Source organism: Gigantopelta aegis, chromosome 14 (assembly GCF_016097555.1).
Source record: "Gigantopelta aegis isolate Gae_Host chromosome 14, Gae_host_genome, whole genome shotgun sequence".
Classification (NCBI taxonomy): Eukaryota; Metazoa; Mollusca; class Gastropoda; order Neomphalida; family Peltospiridae; genus Gigantopelta; species Gigantopelta aegis.
The window spans coordinates 37,975,954-37,999,903 of record NC_054712.1 but is presented as its reverse complement, the minus strand read 5'-3'; the positions used below and the strand labels follow the sequence as shown (position 1 = coordinate 37,999,903).

The window sequence follows — 23,950 nt, the reverse complement described above, 5'->3', positions numbered from 1 at the left end:
AGTCAGTCCAGGGTGAGTGGCATCCTACCTATAGGCGGTGAGTAAGGAAGGAACGGTGCGGTTACGAACAAGCTTCATTCTGTCAAGTCAGTCCAGGGTGAGTGGCATCCTACCAATAGGCGGTGAGTAAGGAAGGAACGGTGCGGTTACGAACAAGCTTCATTCTGTCAAGTCAGTCCAGGGTGAGTGGCATCCTACCTATAGGCGGTGAGTAAGGAAGGAACGGTGCGGTTACGAACAAGCTTCATTCTGTCAAGTCAGTCCAGGGTGAGTGGCATCCTACCTATAGGCGGTGAGTAAGGAAGGAACGGTGCGGTTACGAACAAGCTTCATTCTGTCAAGTTAGTCCAGGGTGAGTGGCATCCTACCTATAGGCGGTGAGTAAGGAAGGAACGGTGCGGTTACGAACAAGCTTCATTCTGTCAAGTTAGTCCAGGGTGAGTGGCATCCTACCTATATGCGGTGAGTAAGGAAGGAACGGTGCGGTTACGAACAAGCTTCATTCTGTCAAGTTAGTCCAGGGTGAGTGGCATCCTACCTATAGGCGGTGAGTAAGGAAGGAAGGAAATGTTTTATTTAACGACGCACTCAACACATTTTATTTACGGTTATATGGCGTGGGACATATGGTTAAGGACCACACAGATATTGAGGGAGGAAACCCGCTGTCGCCTCTTCATGGGCTACTCTTTTCGATTTGCAGCAATGGATCTTTTATATGCACCATCCTATAGACAGGATAGCACATACCACGGCCTTTGATGTAGCAGTCGTGGTGCACTGACTAGAGCGAGAAATAGCCCAATGGGCCCACTGACGGGGATCGATCCCAAACGAGCGCATCAAGTGAGCGCTTTACCACTGGACTACGTCTCGCCCCAAAGCGGTGAGAAAGGATGAAATAGTCTTGCGTGGTGCGCGCATCGGTCATACATATTTGACACATGAATATATTCTGAAGAAGAATCCTTGTGGTAGATGCATTTATCTTGCAAACTAGAAATATATACTTGGTAGTACAAATGTAAGGGAATCACTTCCATTCCACCCGGAACTTATTTTTATGGAATGTGGAATTTTATTCAAAATTTTGATGTTACTTACTTGTGATATTTGCATTTTTTTGGAATTGCTGTTTTAATTTAACTCTTGAATTTATATGTATATATATATTTATATGTATTTATTTTTGTTTGACACACAGTAGCCGATGTATTGTTTGTGCTGGAGCGTCGTAAAACATTGATTCATTGATAATTCATTTACGATGATAAATAATGAAACATTCTAAATTTCAGGCTCGAATGTTGATAATATAAACGCCATGTTTCGCGGTTCTACCACCGATCCTGGAAATATCGCCCTGGGTTTGGCATCTGGCTATTTCGCATTTGGTGGTTGGTAAGTTAGTCGTAAGCTCGCCACTTACTTCGCATTTGGTGGTTGGTAAGTTAGTCGTTGTTGGCCCCTTACTTCGCATTTGGTGGTTGGTAAGTTAGTTGTTGTTGCCGCCTTACTTTGCATTTTGTGGTTGGTAAGTTAGTCGTTGTTACCACCTTACATCGCGCATTTGGTGGTTGATAAGTTAGTTGTTGTTGCCACCTTACTTCGCATTTGGTGGTTGGTAAGTTAGTCGTTGTTACCACCTTACTTCGCGCATTTGGTGGTTGATAAGTTAGTCGTTTGTGGCACCTTACTTCGCATTTGGTGGTTGGTAAGTTAGTTGTTGTTGCCACCTTACTTCGCATTTGGCGTTTGGTAAGTTGGTTGTTGTTGCCACCTTACTTCGCATGTGGTGGTTGGTAAGTTAGTCGTTGCTAGCACCTTACTTCGCATTTGGTGGTTGCTAAGTTAGTTGTTGTTGCCTCCTTACTTCGCATTTGGTGGTTGGTAAGTTGGTTGTTGTTGCCACCTTACTTCGCATGTGGTGGTTGGTAAGTTAGTCGTTGCTAGCACCTTACTTCGCATTTGGTGGTTGGTAAGTTAGTCGTTGTTGCCACCTTACTTCGCATTTGGTGGTTGGTAAGTTGGTTGTTGTTGCCACCTTACTTCGCATGTGGTGGTTGGTAAGTTAGTCGTTGTTGGCACCTTACTTCGCATTTGGTGGTTGGTAAGTTAGTTGTTGTTGCCACCTTACTTTTCATTTGGTGGTTGTTAAGTTAGTCGTTGTTGCCACCTTACTTCGCATTTGGTGGTTGGTAAATTAGTCGTTGTTGCCACCTTACTTCGCATTTGGTGGTTGTTAAGTTAGTCGTTGTTGGCACCTTACTTCGCATTTGGTGGTTGGTAAGTTAGTTGTTGTTCCCACCTTACTTCGCATTTGGTGGTTGTTAAGTTAGTCGTTGTTGCCACCTTACTTCGCATTTGGTGGTTGGTAAATTAGTCGTTGTTGCCACCTTACTTCGCATTTTGTGGTTGGTAAGTTAGTCGTAAGCTAACCACCTTACTTCGCATTTGGTGGTTGGTAAGTTAGTCGTTGTTACCACCTTACTTCGCGCATTTGGTGGTTGATAAGTTAGTTGTTGTTGCCACCTTGCTTCGCATTTGGTGGTTGGTAAGTTAGTCTTTGTTGCCACCTTACTTCGCATTTGGTGGTTGTTAAGTTAGTCGTTGTGTTGCCATCTTACTTCGCATTTGGTGGTTGGTAAGTTGGTCGTTGTTGCCACCTAGACGTAATTAATTGTACCCAAGTCATTTAGACTTACCACGTTGTAGAGATCGAATATTTCTATAGTTGTATACATGTGTACCATAAGTGATACATACTTTATTTGAAAGTTAAATAATTAATTCGTGTACGTGTTCTTTTGTCATCAAAAAGTTTTATTGCTTCATTTTTACATTTATTGTCAAACGAAATTGTATTTATTTTTATTTTATGTAGGCAAATGATATCCCTTATAATAGAGGAAGTGGAAAATCCATTGGTGTGAGTATTTTTTTTGTTTTGGGTTTATTAAGATCACATACATTGTCCTGTTAGCAGAGTTTGTTTTGTTTAACGACACCACTTGAGCACGTTGATTTATTCATCATTGGCTATTGGATGTCAAACCTTTGTAATTTTGACATATAGTCTTAGAGATGAAACCCACTTCATTTTTCCATTAGTAACAAGGTTTTTTTTTATATGCACCATTCCACAAACAGAATAGCACATACCATGGCTTTTGGTATACGAGTCGTGATGCACTGGCTGGAAATAGAAATAGCACACTTGGTCCACTGACGGGGATTGATCCCAGACCGACGGCGTAACAATCGAGCGCTTTACCACTTGGACACGTCCCGCCTGTCAAGTACCCAGGAATGCCTGTTGAATTCTGTGATATCTTTTTTAATTATTGATGGAAACATGAGTGTGACGGAACATGCTCTTAATTTTGTTTTCGCCTGTGGCGATATTAATTGTGTTAGAGGGTCGTGTGCAGTTCCAATATGCACTTAGCCCAGGTGGGCACCTTGTTACGTAATACCTTCGCGCGACCGTGCATCCCATATGCACTTAGCTACTTAGCCCAGGTGCGGAGGCCATGTGGCCAGTAGTTACGTAATAACTCCGGTAGTGCTGTTTATGACCAGGGGATTGCTCGCGGAATGGCGACAGCCAGTCTGGCGATCTAAGAACAATATGCCGGCGTGGGCGCTGTGGAAATATCACTTGATAGGGGATGGGCCGCGATGTACCCCCAGGCGATATTCGGTTTTATGATAAATAGCTAGGGTTTTAGAGATATCAGGGAGAAACACAGGAAGACTTCCAGGGAACGTTGTCCGTCCGGACTGGTAATTATATATTTTCTGCTCTGTGTATAACCTTGATGTGATTGATGTGACTTTAAATATTTTAATACTGTATTATACCAATATTATTTAGACGGTGCTGCCGGTCATCTGACGCAGTATACTGTAGGCTCACTAATCTAAATAATTATTAAAGCTTAGCCAGTCATCCTAGAGGACCTAGGTAAACTGTAGGTTATTGTCTTTATTGTGATAGGTACCAGTATTAATTCTGTGTTATAAGGTTACTGAATGAGTAGTAAGGGTTAATTAAAAATTAACCAGTTAGGAATAGAGTTGTAATTCCTTGATTAATTAAGTTCCCCTGGAAGCGTTTCTCAATTATCACACGTTACTGAATGAGTAGTAAGGGTTAATTACAAATTAATCAGTTAGGAATAGAGTTGTAATTCCTTTATTAATTAAGTTCCCCTGGAAGCGTTTCTCAATTATCACACGTGTGTGTGTTGTGTCACGGTGAAGTGATTAGCATATTGTATAAACTAGACACATAGAGATTAACTAATTAAGTGATCAGTTCTGGGTTGTTATTATTTGTTGTTGTTAATTAACTACTGCGGCTGTACATTTGTCAGCGTAGGTTAATACAGATTCCAAAGGGTATTCTGTTTTTGTTGTGTTTTCTAGTGAACTAAACGTGCTATATTACATATACTTTATATAAGATCTTATCTCTGATCATACCTAGACGAGCCAGCGGGTATAACTGCCTGTTACAGAGAGATCTAATAGATATACAGTTAGGAGAGATATTTGGACAATCGTGTTTCATTCAGTTACGGGTATTATAGGATCCCCATGACAGGAGTGAAAATTGAGGGCTTGTCCGGGATCTGAAACGGGACATGCATATTTAAAAAAGTATTGTTTGTAAATGGGGGCTTTATAAATTAATTTTACAAATTAACTAGAAGTAGCAACGTTGTTCACTAGAAAATTATTAATAATAAGTGCGTCATATCTAAACATGGATAAGAATTTGCTGGATAGGCATACGCTCAGTGTAGTGGAGATTAAGCGAGCACGTAAGGCCGAGTTAGTTGAAATCGCGGGTGAGCGAGAAATTGATTTAACATCAGCTAAAACCTTAGGAGATATAAGGACAATTATTATCCAGGAAGTTTTTGGTGATAGTCCTGTTATGGAACACAGTGAGATTGTTCCAGAGATAGAGATAAATGAGTTAAGTGTGGAACAACAATTAGCTTTTAAAACACTTGAGTACGAAAGAGAAGAACGTGCATTAGATAGAGAGAGAGAGAGAGAGAGAGAGAGAGAGAGAGAGAGAGAGAGAGAGAGAGAGAGAGAGAGAGAGAGAGAGAGAGAGAGAGAGGAGAGAGAGAGAGAAGAGAGAAGAGAGAGATAGAGAGAAAGAGAGATAGAGAGAGAGAGAGAGAGAGAGAGAGAGAGAGAGAGAGAGAGAGAGAGAGAGAGAGAGAGAGAGAGAGAGAGAGAGAGAGAAGAGAGGGATAGAGAAGATAGAGATAGAGAATTCCAGTTAGCAAAATTAAAGGTGGAACATGAGTTAAAGTTGAATACTGAAGAAGTCAGACGAGAAGTAGGAAATGGGTTTAACATGTCGGAGGCTTATAGATCAGTGCCTGTATTTGATGACCAGGAGGTAGATATGTTCTTCCAACTTTTTGAACGGGCCGCTAAGCAGCTAAATTGGCCGCAGTCTAAGTGGACATTGTTAGCCGTGTCTAAGTTTAAGGGGAAGGCTAGCGTACGCTTATAATTCAATGAGCGATGAGCGAGCAAGTCAGTACGACCTAGTTACGGCTGCAGCATTGAAGGCTTATGAATTACGACCTGAGGATTATCGTTTACGGTATAGCGAGTTGAGAAAAACGCAGGGTCAGTCTTATAGTGAGTTTGTGGCTAAGAAGGCAGGGATGTTTGATAAATGGGTTGTTTCTCATCAGGTAGAGTCATATACCGAGTTACGGGAGTTGTTGATCTTACAGGACATTAAAAATGGTTTACCAGTTAGCTTACGTATTCATTTAGAGGATCGTGATGTCAAAAAGATAGAGGAGGCAGGCATAGTGGCAGATGATTACGTGTTAATACACAAAGCTCAGGCAGTACAGGGTAGCTCTTTACAACAGGGTGATAAGAAGAAATTTCAGCCAGGTTTTTCCCGGGAAAGTAACTATCGGGGAGAGTCATCTAGTTGGTCATCTAGTCAGGCAAGGAATGTACCTGGTGGGCAAAGTAAGTATAAACCTGCATTATCAGCCAATGCACGAACTTTTCGTCCACATTGCAGTTACTGTAAAAAGGATAACCATCTTGTCGGGGACTGTTTTAAAAGGATACGCGATAATGCGCAAGTGGTCGGTTTAGTGAGGTCAGCTCCGTTAGCGAGAGAGTTAATGGTTAGTCCCATGGCAGAGAAAGTAAACCCGTATGTATCCACTGGTATGGTTTGTGATGTGAAACAAGAATTGAGTCCTAAGGCAATATCAATCTATCGAGATACCGGCTGTAGTCAGTCGCTGATAACGCAAGAGTGTTTAGCCGGTATTGAGAATTCAGACACATGACGTAGTTTGGTTTTAACCTCAGTTACTGGAGAAAATATGGTTGTCCGGTTACATAACGTTTTCTTGTGTTCGAAGTTTGTGACGGGACCAGTCATTGTGGGTGTTGTAAAGGACTTGCCTGTTGAAAACATAGGAGTTTTGTTGGGTAATGATTTGACTAGTCAGTGTTGTCAGCCGAAATGTGACCAACTGTTAATTAAAGACAGCCCTTTACTAGTAGGAGAGAGTGAGGTTGATGAGATTAGATATCCTGCGTGTGTAATGACTAGGGCTATGGCCAGAAGGGTAACACGAGACCCAGAGGATATTTGTGATTTGTCTGATACGTGTGTGAGCCATGAAATTGGAGTGGATGAGGTTATCAATAAAATGGTAGATAAGTCAACTGAGGAATTAAATGTGGTGTTAACAACCGACACTTGGGATGAACATTTAACCGGGTTACAACAAATATTCAGTCGCCTACAGAAAGCTAACTTGACTGTGAACCTGGGCAAATGTGAATTCGTGAAAGCTTCAGTGACCTACTTAGGTCATACTGTCGGACATGGTTGCGTCGCCCCACTACAGGCCAAGACACTAAGCATCAGCCAGTACCCTGCACCGACCAACCGTCGTGAAGTTCGCCGGTTCCTTGGTATGGCCGGTTATTATCGTCGTTTCTGTGCTAAATTTGCGACGGTAGCGGCCCCCATCACATCGCTGCTAAAGAAGGAAACGAAGTTCCAGTGGTCAGATGAATGCGAGAAGTCATTCAACCGTTTCACGCAGATGCTCTCCTCGTCTCCCGTGATGGCAGCGCCAGACTACCGAATGCCTTTCAAGCTAGCTGTGGATGCCAGTGACGTGGGAGCTGGAGCTGTGCTGTTCCAAGAAGATGAAAATGGACTGGACCATCCTGTAAGTTTCTTCTCCAAAAAGTTTGACAAACACCAAGTGAACTATTCCACTATAGAGAAGGAAGCTTTGGCCATGGTACAAGCTCTGAAGCATTTTCAGATCTACGTGAAATCGGCAGTGCATCAAGTGGTGGTCTTTACTGATCATAATCCGCTCACCTTCATTCACAGAATGAAAGCCACCAACCAGAGAATTTTGAGATGGAGTCTTCTCCTGCAGGAATTCCCAATTACCATTGAACATATCAAGGGCAATCCCATGTAATCGCTGATGCCCTGTCCCGAAGTTGAACGTTATGATAATGTGTTGACATTCGTGATTTCTGTTTTGTTTTTATATATTTTATTTGTATACCAGGGACTCAGAGACTCAGTGTGATTACTGGTAGTCACCTTATTATTATGTGTTATAAATGCCCGGATGCGTCGATTAACGCACCTTTTGTTTAAATGTAGTATATTTCCCTATTCCTAGAGTAGAGGAAATATCCTTTTTGAGATGGGGGTGTGTGACGGAACATTCTCTTAATTTTGTTTTCGCCTGTGGCGATGTTAATTGTGTTAGAGGGTCGTGTGCAGTTCCAATATGCACTTAGCCTAGGTGGGCACCTTGTTACGTAATACCTTCGCGCGACCGTGCATCCCAATATGCACTTAGCCCAGTTGCGGAGGCCATGTGGCCAGTAGTTACGTAATAACTCCGGTAGTGCTGTTTATGACCAGGGGATTGCTCGCGGAATGGCGACATCAAGTCTGGCGATCTAAGAAAAATATGCCGGCGTGGTCACTGTGGAAATATCACTTGATAGGGGGAGGGCCGCGATGTACCCCCAGGCGATATTCGGGTTTATGATAAATAGCTAGGGTTTTAGAGATATTAGGGAGAAACATAGGAAGGCTTCCAGGGAACGTTGTCCGTCCGGACTGGTAATTATATATTTTCTGCTCTGTGTATAACCTTGATGTGATTGATGTGACTTTAAATATTTTCATACTGTATTATACCAATATTATTTAGACGGTGCTGCCGGTCATCTGACGCAGTATACTGTAGGCTCACTGATCTAAATAATTATTAAAGCTTAGCCAGTCATCCCAGAGGACCTAGGTAAACTGTAGGTTATCGTCTTTATTGTGATAGGTACCAGTATTAATTCTGTGTTACAAGGTTACTGAATGAGTAGTAAGGGTTAATTAAAAATTAACCAGTTAGGAATAGAGTTGTAATTCCTTTATTAATTAAGTTTCCCTGGAAGCGTTTCTCAATTATCACACGTGTGGGTGTTGTGTCAGGGTGAAGTGATTAGCATATTGTATAAACTAGACACCTAGAGATTAACTAATTACGTGATCAGTTCTGGGTTGTTATTATTTGTTGTTGTTAATTAACTACTGCGGCTGTACATTTGTCAGCGTAGGTTAATACAGATTCCAAAGGGTATTGTGTTTTTGTTGTGTTTTCTAGTGAACTAAACGTGCTATATTACATATACTTTATATAAGATCTTATCTCTGATCATACATAGACGAGCCAGCGGGTATAACTGCCTGTTACAGAGAGATCTAATAGATATACAGTTAGGAGAGATATTTGGACAATCGTGTTTCATTCAGTTACGGGTATTATAGGATCCCCGTGACAATGAGGAACATGTATCACTCTAAATACACCCTTGACCTTGTTGCCTTGCCTGAACGTTTTTATTTAAAATCACTGTTTCCATGGAGAAGGAACTGTCAACCATCATATTTTGTCATTTCTTTCAGTCACATAATCATTCTGGAGGTTTGTTTGATCGTTTGTGACTCTTGGATATCCTCCCCACAACTGGTATAGCACTGGCCGTGGTATGTGCTGTTCTGTGTGTGGGAAAAGTGTACATAAAAGATCCTTTGCAACTAAGGGGAAAATATAGCAGGCTTCCTCTAAAGACTATCTTTAAGAAATTATCAAACGTTTTACATACAATTAATCAATGAACTCTAGTGGTGTCGATATGCATTGATGGTGGTTTCTTGGGAGTTTTTAAATTACAATTATCGGGGGTTGAAATAAAACTGCAAATATTTTAGTGACAGTAAAAGCAGCTTAAACATATATAAATATTGATACGTAGAAGATCCCCAGTAAATATAAAATACCAGTTTTTGTATGGACGTGTATTCTAATAGTTAAGATCTTTGTCAATTAGCATAGAACTAAGACTTAAAACTTAAAACTTTCAATTACAGAAATGTGCCTCGAGCCTTGATAATCACATTCACCACTCTGATATTACTGAGTGTATTCGTCAACCTCTGCTACTTCGTCGTCCTTCCTGCACGAGATGTCCTCCTGTCAGACGCCGTGGCTGTGGTAGGTGTTGTTAAACTGTCAAATGTGTGGGAGGTTAAAACACTAAAACAAAACTACGCACGCAATCACAATTAACTAATCTCTATGCCAATCTCACTCTCTCTGACTCTCTCTGTTTCTCTTTCTCTCTCTCTCTCTCTCTCTCTCTCTCTCTCTCTCTCTCTCTCTCTCTCTCTCTCTCTCTCTCTCTCTCTCTCTCTCTCTCTCTCTCTCTCTCTCTCTCTCTCTCTCTCTCTCTCTCTCTCTCTCTCTGTCGAGCCGGCTTTGAATTTACCCTTGTGTCTGTTTCCCCTACAGTGATTTTGAATATATTAACCAATATATATCTTTTCAACTGGGCAAGATGATTGGAACGGTGCGGTTATCTCTCACCGCAGAGAGCGATCATAACAGTCCAAATGTCTGTCTAGCTCTCGAACGGCAGAGTACTCGGGCTATTTCTTAAGCTAGTCCCGGGAGAGTGGCAGTCCTCCTACAGGCGGTGTAGGACGGATGAGGTCATTTCATGTCGTGCCCACATCGGCCATATATATTTATAGCCACTTCTATGTTGTGACAAAGCCCAATGCGGTTGTATTTATGTTATTCATCTTTGTACCACAATATTTAGCACGATGTGTATACTGGACCCCGAGTGCAAAAAGATCCATGCGAAGTACAGTATCGAGTAAGTACAAAGAAGCCTGTTGGCAGTGCATATCTACAGAGGAGAGACGGTCAGAACGATCAGAAATTATTAAAAAGGTATTGCGTATTATATATTATAGATAGTTTTCAGTTTCTAAACAAGGAGACAGCGTGAAAAGATGATTTTATTTAAGTGTATTTTCAACCTATTACAAATTTGCTTTTTTTCAAAGCTCTATGGCTTCCGTATCCACCCGGCTTTGGCGGTGGTTATATCGATTCTGGTCACCACCTGTTCTGTTAGCGTGCTCAACAGCCTTATTCTGGGACAGCCGAGGTGAGTGTAACACTATTACCAAAAAAAATAGTTTTGTTCTACGATACCACTAGAGCACATTGATTAACTGATCATCGGCTATTAGATGTCAAATATTTGGTAATTCTGACTCGTAGCCATCAGAGAAAACCCGCTACATTTTTCCTAATGCACCAAGGGATCTTTTATATGCACCATTCCACAGGCAGGATAGCACATACCACGGCCTTTGATATACCAGTCGTGGTGCACTGGCTGGAACGAGAAATAGCCCAATGGACCCACCAACGGGGATCGATCACAAACCGACGGTGCATCAAGCGAGCGCTTTACCACTGGGCTACGTCCCGCCCTTTACCAGGTCCCTTGTATGAGCATGGGGGCCTTGATCAAGATTGGTTTCTTTACTGTCTGTCTCCACTACCACGATTTCAAACAGTCGTACCTACATAGCTCAGTGGTAAAGCGCTCGCCTGATACGCGGTCGGTCAATTGTGTACTGTCAGGAACGAGAAATAGCCCAATGGGCCCACCGAAGGGGATCAATCCTAGACCAACCGCGCATTAAGCGAGTGCTTTACCACTGGACCGTCCAGCCCTACGTAGCCCAGTGATAAAGCGCTCGCAGGAGATATCGCTTCTTATAATCTTGATTGGTCAAATTTTAATCACAAGACAATGTTTTGTTACGTCACTGTGTTTGTTTTAGCGCTAAACCTACCATTAGTGATGTCACGCCACTGCCGTTCTGCTAGTTAACGAGTCTACCTCTGACATTCAACCCACATTACTGACATTGTTTACAACTGTCGCAAATGAAAAGTATGATAATGGATGATAAAAAGAATACCCCCCTCGTGTCTTGTGATATCATAATTTATCAGCACTCGTTGATAAAAGGGGGGGGGGGGATACTTTTTATCATCCATTATCATTCTTTTCATTTGCGACAATTGTAAACAATGTCAGTAATGTGGGTTGAATGTCACTATATTTGGCAGCGGTGGACTCGTTAACTAGCAGAACAGTTGCGTGATGTCACTAATGGATAGGTTTAGTGCTGAAACATACACAGTGATGTAACAAAATAATGTCTTGTGATTATAATTTGACCAGTCAAGATTATAAGAAGCGATATCTCCTAGAAAATATCGCAGGAGATATCGCGAATTGATAGTGCCAGCGATATTTCCTACAAAAACAATTTAATGGATGATAAAACAATTTACTTGCGAGGCGGGACGTAGCCCAGTGGTAAAGCGCTAACTTGACGCACAGTCCGTTTGAGATCGATCCCCGTCGGTGGGCCAATTGAGATATTTCTCGTTCCAGCCAGGACACTACGACTGGTATACCAAAGGCCGTGGTATGTGCAATCGTGTCTGTGGGATGGTGTATATAAAAGACCCCTTGCTACTAATGGAACAATGTCGCGGGTTTCCTTTCTAAGATTATATATGTCAAAATTACCAAAATGTTTGACATTCAATTACCGATGATTAATAAATCAATGAGCTCTAGTGGTGTCGTTAAACAAAACAAACTAACTTTGGACCTCTTGTTTTCGGTTATTATTACAGAATGATATTCGCGGCGGGTAGAGAAGAAGAAATGCCGGCGATATGCGGCATGATTAGCATGAAGTACCTCACACCCTGGCCTGCTACATTTGTGTTGGTAAGTGTAGAACACAGCAATAACTTCAACAATGAAGTATTTTACTCCCTGACCTGTGGAATTAGGTTCGTCAAAGCATTAAACATTCTCTCTCTGCGTCTGTGTCTCTCTGGATGTAGACCGGCCTCGGTGGCGTCGTGGCAGGCCATCGGTCTACAGGCTGGTAGGTACTGGGTTCGGATCCCAGTCGAGGCATGGGATTTTTAATCCAGATACCGACTCCAAACCCTGAGTGAGTGCTCCGCAAGGCTTAATGGGTAGGTGTAAACCACTTGCACCGACCAGTGATCCATAACTGGTTCAACAAAGGCCATGGTTTGTGCTATCCTGCCTGTGGGAAGCGCAAATAAAAGATCCCTTGCTGCCTGTCGTAAAAGAGTAGCATATGTGGCGACAGCGGGTTTCCTCTAAAAACAGTGTCAGAATGACCATATGTTTGACGTCCAATAGCCGATGATAAAATAAAAAATCATGTGCTCTAGTGGCGTCGTTAAATAAAACAAACTTTACTTTACTCTGGATGTATGAATCTCGGTCGGTCGGTCGGTCTCTCTCTCTCTCTCTCTCTCTCTCTCTCTCTCTCTCTCTCTCTCTCTCTCTCTCTCTCTCTCTCTCTCTCTCTCTCTCTCTCTCTCTCTCTGTGCCTCGTGTAGTTCTGTATGTACACACACTATAACCATAATTATTTAACTCCATGCATGTGTAATGGGCGTCTTAGCTCAGAACAGGGGAGATAATAAAACAGGTGGCGCGTCACTCGTCAGGGTCCAACAAACTAGGACAATAGCTGTATTTTTTCATTGCTTTGTCATTCTTTGTTATATCACGATCATAAGGGACCGAAACCTTATCGGCTCTGTACAGGACGGTCTATAGTATACGCTGCAGTGAATAATAATAAAGAAAATATATGTATATTGTGGATAATAGTATTAAAAATATATATAATGATGACGGCTCTGTACAGTACGTTCCTACACAGGGCGGTCTAGTATTTTATATACTTAGATATGGTGGAAAACACATTAACAGTAAAGGGAATAAATATATATTTTGTATCGTTCCTACACAGGGCGGTCTAGTATTTTATATACTTAGATATGGTGGAAAACACATTAACAGTAAAGGGAATAAATATATATTTTGTATATAAAGAAAATATATGTATATTTTGGATAATACTCAGGGAAAAAAGAATATATATATTTAACATGTGCGTGTGCGAGTATTAAAAAAAATATATAGTGATGACGTTCCTACACAGCACGGTTCTGCACATGACGGTCTATAGTATACACTGCAGTGAATGGTTACCAGTTGACGTTTGTCTACACGTGTACTGAGATATGAGGGGGGAAGTCAGTAATAATAAAGAAAATATATGTATATTGTGGATAATAATCAATAAAATATATATGAAAAGCCGGGATTGTTTTTATATATCGTCAACGTCCCTAACTGCGTTATGCTTCAAATTCCGTTCACTTTGTTTTCTCGTGCACGGTTCGCGCAATCAACATCCGATTTGTTGTCATCGGCATGTCGTTCATGTATACGGTTTTTCTTCACAGTTCAGGAACATTTTTATAAACAATAAAGTTAAGAAAAGTAAGTATCTAAATACAAAACTTTACAAACCCCTAAAACCATTAATTTTACTAAGTCGTTTTTGTTTATTCCTTAAAATTACCGATATGGGGTCCACATGACTCGTAGAAATTGACTTAAAATGGAGAAAGATGAATTAACATTCGGTGCGTGTCACATGACCTCACACGTGCCAGATCAACAAGGCCAAAAAAATTTAATGTTTATGATTTTTAGGACCTCTGTTGTTAGAATTTGTTTTCAATTATTATATTCGATCTGCAAAAGGTATGCTACATTTTTGTGCCTCTATTGTAGTGAATAGTATTCATAATCCATTCATAACAGTTGTAAATAATTTTGAGTATATAAATTTTGTTAATTTAGAATCAATTCATTAAAAAAAAAATATATATTTTACAAAATATGCGCAGGTATGGACATAATGCCTGTCAGTATTGACATCAAGTGTGAGCGATGTGTTGATAAAACGCGGACATTTTTCCTTTAAAACAATTGAATAAATTAAGTGTTCGGCAACTGTACCTAATTAAGAAACATATATTTTTTCATGTAGTTGTCTTAAAAATGGAAAATGATAAACTGCACATGCGCATTACGATACTTTTTGCAAACGCATGCGCCAGAACGCAGTTAGAAACGTCGCACTTTTTCCTGTTTACTGTAGGGTGTTTCACTTTTGTTTACTAGAATGGATTTGTTTTACATCCAAATTGTTGATTATTTTACGTTAAATGATTAAAATCTATTTTGTTACACGTATCGTAGCTGAAAAATGTAGAATAATATTTCCGTAAATATCGTATTCGTGTTTTTGTTGTTAGGTGAACGCAGTTTGGGACGTCGATGGTATAACGTGTGGGTGTGTAGTATTAAACAAAAAAAAAATATATATAGTGATGACGGCTCTATACAGGACGTTCCTACACAGGGCGGTCTAGTATTTTATATACTTAGATATGGTGGAAAAGACATTAACATTAAAGGTAATAAATATATATTTTGTATAATACTCAATGCGTTCGTGTTGACACTGTATAAAAACGTGTGCATGGGTACACTTTGCCGCATAAAAACTCAACTTTGCCACCCAAAATTTGTTTATGTACTTTTCCCAATTAGATAAACAATAAGAAAAATGCAACAAAACAGATTCTGATATTTAAAATATTACTTTACTGTTAAAACAAACTGATACGTAATTTCAAGTCATTCAGTTGGTCGCTTATAACCTGAAGCCAGTCAGAGACAAACCAGCTTTCTGGGACCCTGTCGATCGTCGCGCCATCTGGAATAGAGTTATCTCCACCTGTTTCAGCTAAGACGCCCATTCTGTTAACCAAGTGTGACAAACAGTAATTGTACAAAGTATTTGAATTCCTGGTATCTGTTCACTTGTGACAATAATTTATATAAATACATGTACCCTTTCACAATGTTGTTTGGTATTAATGTCTAAATTGGGCCATTTTACAGCCCAGAATGTTCAAATCTTATTTGAAGACTGAGTATTGAGCACCAGTTAAAGGGACATTCCTGAGTTTGCTGCATTGTAAGACGTTTCTAACCAATAAAATATTTCTACGATTAAACTTACATATTAAATATATATTTCATGTTTAGAATATCAGTGTCTGTATATTCAATGTATATCCACAGACAGGATTGCAAGGCCAAACTGGATTTTGTCTTCAAATAATTTCGCATCTACAAAAAAACAAAAAAAAACCCAACAAACAAACAAAAACACAAACAAACAAAACCCAAAAACTATGAAATAAAATGAAATTTAACCTAGTACAAATATTAGAACGATCAGAAACACGTTTAATATAGAGCCGCTAATATTTTATCAGAAAAATAACAGTCGTTAAAATGTCTCTCTTAGTCGATAACATCTTAAATATTGCAGCAAACTCAGGAATCTCCCTTTAAAGTATTGTGAAGTGTAGCACTTCTGAAGAGGCGGTACGCATAGTGACCCAGTGATAAAGCGCTCGGCTAATGTGCGGTCGGTTTAAGATCGATCCCCGTCTGTGTACCCATTGGGCTATTCTCGTTCCAGCCAGATCACCATGATTGGTACATCAAAGGCTGTGGTATGTGCTTTCCTGTCTGTGGAAAAGGGCATATAAAAGATCCCTTGCTGCTAATGAAAAAATGTAGCGGGTTTCTTCTGAGACTATATGTCACAATTACCAAATGTTTGACATCCAATATCCGATGATTAATACACAAATGTGCTCTTGTGGCGTCATTCCAACCAATGCACCACGACTGGTACATCAAAGGACGTGGTATGTGCTATCCTGTCTATGGGATTAATATACAAATGTGCTCTTGTGGCGTCATTAAACAAAAGTTAACAAACTCTTCTTTTACTTTACTGTTACGCAGAGGCGCTGATTATGTAATTTGTTTTCAATGTTTCAAGTTTTAGCTACTTTTAAACATTTTTCTCGTTTGTAGAGTATACCCGCACTGCTGGTGCTGACGTCGGGCACCGTCATGTCATTCATAGACATGATGGGTATGTACCGCAATCTGATCACTTGTGCCGTTCTCGTCTGTTTGTTACGGCTACGGTGGACGCACGCCGACGTCAAACGACGTTTTAAGGTACCTAACAGGCCAGCAGGGTTTGCGCCAGAGTAGAGTACGAGAGGTAAAATGATGAACCCTAAAATCCTGGAATTTAATGGATATATTTTTGTGACTGGGACAGCCGTCTGCTCATTAACATTTGACCGGGGTCTGAAACAACTGGAGTAGCACTTTAGTGATCGAAAGCCGTTGCATGGAGTAATTAACCCAAGAAGGTTCCCCCTAGTAGTTAGATCGTATCCGTATTGTCGGTAGTCGGTAGAGAATTGGTGTGGCCATTATTTCGACTTTCGTCCATAAATGACCACGTACAGGGAGGCGGTGGAAATGCTGTCAGCTGGACGAACTATATTAGTCCAGTTGCCATAGGTAACTATGTGTTACTACTCTGTGGTAACTGAAAGGTATTTTGTTGTGGCATTCAAGTATTATAATTATGTGTATTCTTGTTTTACTTAGTGTGGGAAGGACAGATGGTAATCTAAGTCAGACCGACTAAAGTAAACTGTAAGCGTTGCTTACCCAAAATATAGATAGAGATTTATAATATCGATAACTGGCAATCCTAGTCCCATGACTTGGTAAACTCTAGGTTATTTGAATATCATTAGTATGGGAAGGACAGCTGGTAATCTAAATCAGAACGACTAAAGTAAACTGTAGGCATCTCTTACCCAGAAGTTACGAATAGCTATAATATCTATAACCGGTAATCCTAGTATCATGACCTGATAAACTGTAGGTCCTCTGAATATTGGATGTAGAGAAGACTGAGGATAATAATTAATTATTCTAAGGTTGGATGATGTTTTAACTGTGAGGGGTAACTATATCCCTAATTGCCCAGTGATACTGTTACGTGTGGTGCTCAGCCTAGAGGTGGTGTGACACCGGTTGTAACAGGCCATGTAAGTGCTGTAACACTTACCTGGTATTCTATAATACATATTTGAAACTAAACTTCTGTTGTTGTCTTTCTAGTGAATTTAACGTTGGTTAATAGTATATATATACACAAACAATCTTGTTTCCTGAATACCCCTAGATCCAAGTCACTCGGGTAGAAAACTGCCCGATACAGGGATATCTATATGTATAGGTTGGGATATTTGGAGAAATACTGTTACACCCATTGTGGGTTTCAGATTCTGTTGCCGGTGAACTGAGTGGTGGGAGCAGTTGCCGGTAATGGCGTTAGAAGCTCTGTGACAGGATTTTGGTGGCTCGTCTGGGATCTAAAACTGAGACAAAGCATAAATATAACTGTTCTTGCAATTGGGGGCTTTATAAATGTTTATTGCAAATTAACTAGATATTACCAACATTGTTCACTAGAAAAGTATAAACACGTCCTGTAAAATATATTAACATGGATCTAAATTTGATGGAACCGCTCACCGTAGTACATATCAAACGTGCACGTCGAGACGAGTTACTTCAAATCGCGGCTGATAGGGAAATTGCGAAATGCGTGAACTTATTATAGATGAGGTTTTCTGTGACAGTCCAGTTATGGAGGGAGGTACAAGTCACCCTGTTCCAGAAGTAGAGGTAACCGAGTTAATTCTAACCCAACAATTAGCTTTTAAGAAACTAGAACTAGAACATGAGAAAGAGCAGAGAGCGTTTGAGAGAGAGAGAGAGAGAGAGAGAGAGAGAGAGAGAGAGAGAGAGAGGGAAAATAGTGGAGTCATATGCAGGCTTACAGGAGTTGTTGATCTTACAGGACATTGAGAATGGGTTACCTGTTAACTTTTAGAGGATAGGGGAATATGTAAGCTAGAGGACGCTGCGATCGCTGCAGATGATTACATGTTAATTCACAAAGGTCAGTCAGTGGAGGGAAACTCTAGTCGCCAGTGAGAACAAAGGAAATTTCAGTCTGGATTTTCACGGGACAGTAATAATCAGAGAGGTGCAACGGGTTGGTCCAGTGGTCAGACTAGGCAGGTACCTGGGGGTCAGAGGCAGTCTGGTTTATCTGCACATCACCCTCGCTGTAGTTATTGTAAAAAGGATAACCATGTGTTAGCTGACTGTTTTAGAAGGAAACGGGACAATGCTAAGGTTGTCGGCCTAGTTCGATCAGATCCAGTAGTGACAGAGTCAAGGTTGGTGGATAGGCCCATGGTAGGAAAGGTTAACCCATATATTTCAATTGGCATGATTTGTGATGAAAAAAACAGAAGGTTTGTCCCAAGTCGATATCGATTTATCGGAATACTGGGTGTAGTCAATCACTCATAACAGAGGAATGTCTAGCTGAGATTCAGAAGTCTGATATAGGACGTAGTTTGCGTCTAACATCAGTTACAGGGCAGAGTATTGTTATCAGGTTACATAAGGTGTTCTTGTGTTCAAAGTTTGTAACAGGTCCAGTGGTTATGGGTGTAGTTAAAACTTTGCCATTCGAAGGTATATCGGTGTTGTTGGGAAATGACCTAGCCAGTCATTGTGGCCAACCGAACTGTAAACAACTGATAGTCGAGGATAAGCCACTCCAAGTAGAGAAATGAGGGCGTGACTAGATTACATATCCAGGTTGTATAATGACTAGGCCTATGACGGCTAAATGGAAAATTCAGGAACCCCAGATGGTTGATTTGTCTGAGACGTGTTAGACATGAGAGCTTGATAGACAAGAGGCCTAATAAATCAGATGTGGAGATAGCTGAGACAGGAATTGTGGATTCTTCCCAAGGGATCAATGAGCCAGTAATGTTTGTTACCAAGGGATAGGCAGGAATTAATTATGGAACAGTGGGCTGACCGTACTCTGTTAGACGCTCGCACGCAGGTGTTAACATATAAAAGAGATTGAGGTCCAGTTGTCAGGTGCTAATGAATAAGCACCTGATAGTGAAGAGTATGTGACCAAACATAAGATAATTGTGCCAACTCAGTATCGTGCTGCGTTGTTATTGTTAGCTCATGAGAATGTGTTTGCGGATCATTTAAGGCGAAATAAAACTTATGGTAAGCTTGCATCTGAGTTTTATTGGAAGGGAATGTTTGCAGATGTCAGAAAGCACTGTATGTCATGTCATGTGTGTCAGGTGGTAGGGGAACCGAATCAGGGGATTCCGCCCTACCCACTACAAAAGGTTCCCATAGTGGGGGAGGCCTTTTAAAAGGTGTTGATAGTTGTAGTTGGGCCATTACCGAAAACCCCCGGACAGGCAACCAATTTTTGTTTACCATTATGTGTCTAACGACGCGTTTCCCAAAGGTAATACCGCTAAGAAAGTTACTGCACCCGACATAGCTAGCGCACTGCTAAAATATTTCACGTACACTGGTTTACCGGCTGAAATTCAAAGTGACCGTGGTACTAACTTTATGAGGAAATTAATACAGCAGCAATTGGCCATACTAGATATTCGTCAGATTCGTTCATCTGCTTTTCACCCGGAGAGCCAGGGGGTAGTTGAACGTTTCCACCAGAGCATGAAAAGCATGATTCGATGCCATTGTTTGCATAATGGTAGCAACTAGGATCAGTCAAATTCGTTCGTGTTGTTTGCAGCACGTGATGCTAAACAAGAATCTTTGGGATTCACACCGTTTGAGTTACTATATGGTCATTCGGCCAAAGGCCCACTAAAACTTGTCAAAGATAGTTGGTTCGAAGACTCTAGTTCAGAGAACCTGCTGAATTACAAAGGTAAGATTAGAGATAGGTTGTGGCAGGCAACTGAACTAGCGAAAAAACACCTTAACTATTCTCAAAGTAAAATTAAACTACAGTTTGACAAAAATACCAAAAGTCGTCAGTTTAATCCAGGGGACAAGGTACTGCTGTATCTTCCAATTAAACTGGGGGTCTTTGCAGAACAGGTACTTCGGTCCCTACGTTGTGCATTGGGTATGTAATAAATACTCCAGACAGGGATAGGAAAACTAGGTATTTACTGAAAGGTTACGTAAGCAGACTGCCAATAACGCTAGCGTTACTTGTTCATATCGAGAGCCACTCGATACCCTGTGACGAAGATACGACAATCAATCTCAAGTTACAAAACAGCGAAATACCCGCTAACTTGAACCACTATCTACGCCACCTGGACAGGTTGCAGCAAAGTGAACTCACGACCTTAAGAAGACCTGAAGAACCTGTCCATCTGTCAAGACTTGCTAACAGTGACCAATGCTGTAATATATGATGCCAGTCTGGATCCAATGGCGCCACCCATTCGTCAGCATGCCTATCGACACAATCCTGACAAGCGTGCAGTTTTAAAATCAGGCGTTATCCTCATACCCAAGGAAAATAACAGTTCTCGAGTGTGTGCTGACCTGCGGCGCGTGAATCAGCTGATCCAAGCTGATGCGTATCCATTACCAAGACTGGACGACTGTATTGACCATGTTCATCACCAAGTTGCACCTATTACGCCATTCCATTAACTGAAAAGGTCAAACATGTTCTTGTAATTATTACGCTAGATGGACTATACTAGTTTCGTGTGATGCCCTTTGGTTTGAAAACGGCTGTTTTTATGTGGATGATGAACACTCTACTTGCAGACTTGCCAAATGTCAGTCTGTATCACGATGACGTGGTTCTTGCGACAGACACGTGGGTGGAGCACATGGACACCCTAACCATAATATTTATAAGACTGAACCGTGCCAATCTGACAATAAATTTTAGCAAATGTGATTTCGGTCGCGCATCAGTTATATTTCTTGGACATACCATGGGCCATGGTTGAGTGGCGCCTTTAACCGCCAAAGTGAAATGTATCTTGGAGTATCCTGCACCAACCACTCGTAAGGAAGAAGAAGGAAATATTTTGTTTCACGACGCACTCAACACATTTTATTTACGGTTTTATGACATCAGACATATGGTTAAGGACCACACAGATATTGAGATAGGAAACCCGCTGTCGCCACTTCATTACTCTTTTCGATTAGCAGCAAGGGATCTTTTATATGCACCATCCCACAGACAGGGTAGTACATACCATGGCCTTTGATATACCAGTCGTGGAGCACTGGCTGGAACGAGAAATAGACCAATGGGCCCACAGACGGGAATCGATCCAAAACCGACCGCGCATCAAGCGAGCGATTTACCACTGGGCTACGTCTCGCCCCCTAAGAAAAGCTGCTGAGTGAGCAATATAATGAGGCTTCGTTGTACATTCTTTTCACTTACATGTACCGGTGACAGTCAGTGCATAGCAACATCGTAATGTAACAAGCGGCATGAAATAAGGGGCCGTTCATAATTATTAAAATATTCATAACGATACAATTCATACCTTTTTTTTTGCTACCCCTCCCCCTCCCTCCTAAAAGCATACATCAATGGTGTAAGGAAGTGCGCCGATTCCTGCGTATGTGCGGGTATTATCGCAGATGTTTAGCGAATTTCAGTATCATCGCAAGCCCAATTACCAACTTATTAAAGAAGGAAGTATCCTTCATCTGGGGAGATAATTGCGCCAAGGCCTTTCAACGTCTTAAAGGAATGCTGTCGTCTACACCAGTAATGGCGGCACCAGACTTTTTTCGCCCATTCAAACTTGCTATTGATGCAAGCGACCTGGGAGCAGGCAGCGTGTTGTTCTGAGAAGATGATGACCGTCTAGACCATCCCGTCAGTTTCTTATTCAAGAAGTTTGATCGCCATCAGCTGAATTACTCAACCATCGAGAAAGAAACCCTGGTCATGACACTGGCGTTGAAACATTTCCAAATCTACGTGAAGTCTACAGCACAGCCAGTTGTGGTCTTTGCAGATCATAACCTACTGACATTCATACATCGGATGAAGGCCAATAATCAGAGGGTACTTCGATGGAGTCTCCTACTACAAGAGTTTTCCCTTACTATACAACATATCAGTGGAGCCTCGCACTTTCCAGATGTTGAATAATGTGTGTTGTGTGTTGACTTTGTGTATCTGTGTAGTTGTATTGTATACCAGGGACTTACAGCCTGAGTGTGATTACTGGTAGGCACTATATTATGTATGTTATAACATGTATGCGTTGCTTAACGCACCATATGTTGAATAATAACTATTATATATGAATATTTCCATACTCTTACAGTAGAGGAAATATCCTTTTTGAGGTGGGTGTGTGTGACGAAGACAGCCGTCTGCTCATTAACATTTGACCGGGGTCTGAAACAACTGGATTACCACTTTAATGATCGAAAGCCGTTGCATGGAGTAATTAACCAAAGAAGGTTCCCTCTAGTAGTTAGAGGTATCCGTATTGTTGGTAGTAATAGAGAATTGGTGTGGCCATTATTTCGACACTCGTCCATAAATGACAGAACTGCCAAAGATAAGAAACCCAGCTGCAAATAACCAAGAGGGGAGATAAGCTGGGAGTTCTATTTGTATAGGGACTTGGGTGGAAACCACGTACAGGGAGGCGGTGGGTACGCTATCAGCTGAGGGAACTATATTAGTCCAGTTGACATAGGTGTTACTGCTCTGTGGTAACTGAAATGTATTTTGTTGTGGCATTGTGGGGAATAGTTATATGATAATTGTTAATTAATTGGGCGAACATTACAACCGGTAGTTCAGTATTACGGTAGGTTTTATGACCACCAAAGATCTTGAAGAAAGATTGGGGTCAGAAGTGAAATTTTAAAGTTGATGTTTTTTATCAGTAAATCGCAAATTCAAATAATACAAAATGACTAAAAACAAAACAATAACAACTGTATTATCAACAGAATGAAAAAGATTGACAGAAATAATGTTCCACAGTGATTAATGGACCTTTCTGGAAATTGTCAAAATCGAAAATGACACCCCACGCACGTGTACGGGGCAACTGCGTGATGCATGTGCAAACTATGGAATGTGTTTCGGTGTGTTGATGAACAGACCTGAACTTTCTTTACTAGGATGTCTGTGGTCAAAACGTATGTTCGCTCTAATAGTTGATGTTAACATTAAAATTTCAGGTTTCCCTACCTTTTTATATATATATATATATATATATATATATATATATATATATATATATATATATATATATATTAGGACAAAAACACGTGTATTTTCGTAGTCAACTGAGAAGGAGTGGTAATAACTTAGGCCTATATGGCTCCCTATAATCTAAGTAAAGGAAACAATTAATCATTGCCTTCAATGTTTTTTCTCAGTAACGTCTGAGGTTATAACATATATTTACTTAAAGGTGCATTCTAAAAATAAGTACAAATTTATTAATTCAAAATATAAAATTTGATGCAATTCATATTTAAAGTGTGACGTCACCTTTCAAACTGTCGATCACCCTTATTGAATTTTGCAAACATATACATTTAAAAAAACAAACAAAATGAAAGTATACAATCACCAAGGCAGCCGCCATCTTTGACTTAATACAGACGTGGCTATATACACGTCGGTCGTGTATGTAGTATCGGCTAATAAAGACTGGCTATCTACACGGCGGTCGTTTGTCGTGCGTCTCTATCTCTCCGTCTCAGTCTCTCTCTCTCTGTCTTTCTCTCTCTCTCTCTCTCTCTC

At 40.8% G+C, this 23,950-nt stretch overlaps 1 protein-coding gene across 1 annotated transcript in view; it reads left to right on the top strand.

Annotated features, from left to right (window-relative positions):
* The window catches only part of LOC121389417 (large neutral amino acids transporter small subunit 2-like), a 32,133-nt gene that overhangs the window by 5,709 nt on the left and 2,474 nt on the right, over positions 1-23,950 (top strand). The window contains exons 3-8 of the mRNA XM_041521039.1: positions 1,299-1,401; positions 2,885-2,929; positions 9,485-9,608; positions 10,469-10,572; positions 12,132-12,228; positions 16,306-16,455. Of these exons, the coding sequence (XP_041376973.1) occupies positions 1,299-1,401; positions 2,885-2,929; positions 9,485-9,608; positions 10,469-10,572; positions 12,132-12,228; positions 16,306-16,455 (623 nt within the window). The remainder of the gene's footprint in view (positions 1-1,298; positions 1,402-2,884; positions 2,930-9,484; positions 9,609-10,468; positions 10,573-12,131; positions 12,229-16,305; positions 16,456-23,950) is intronic.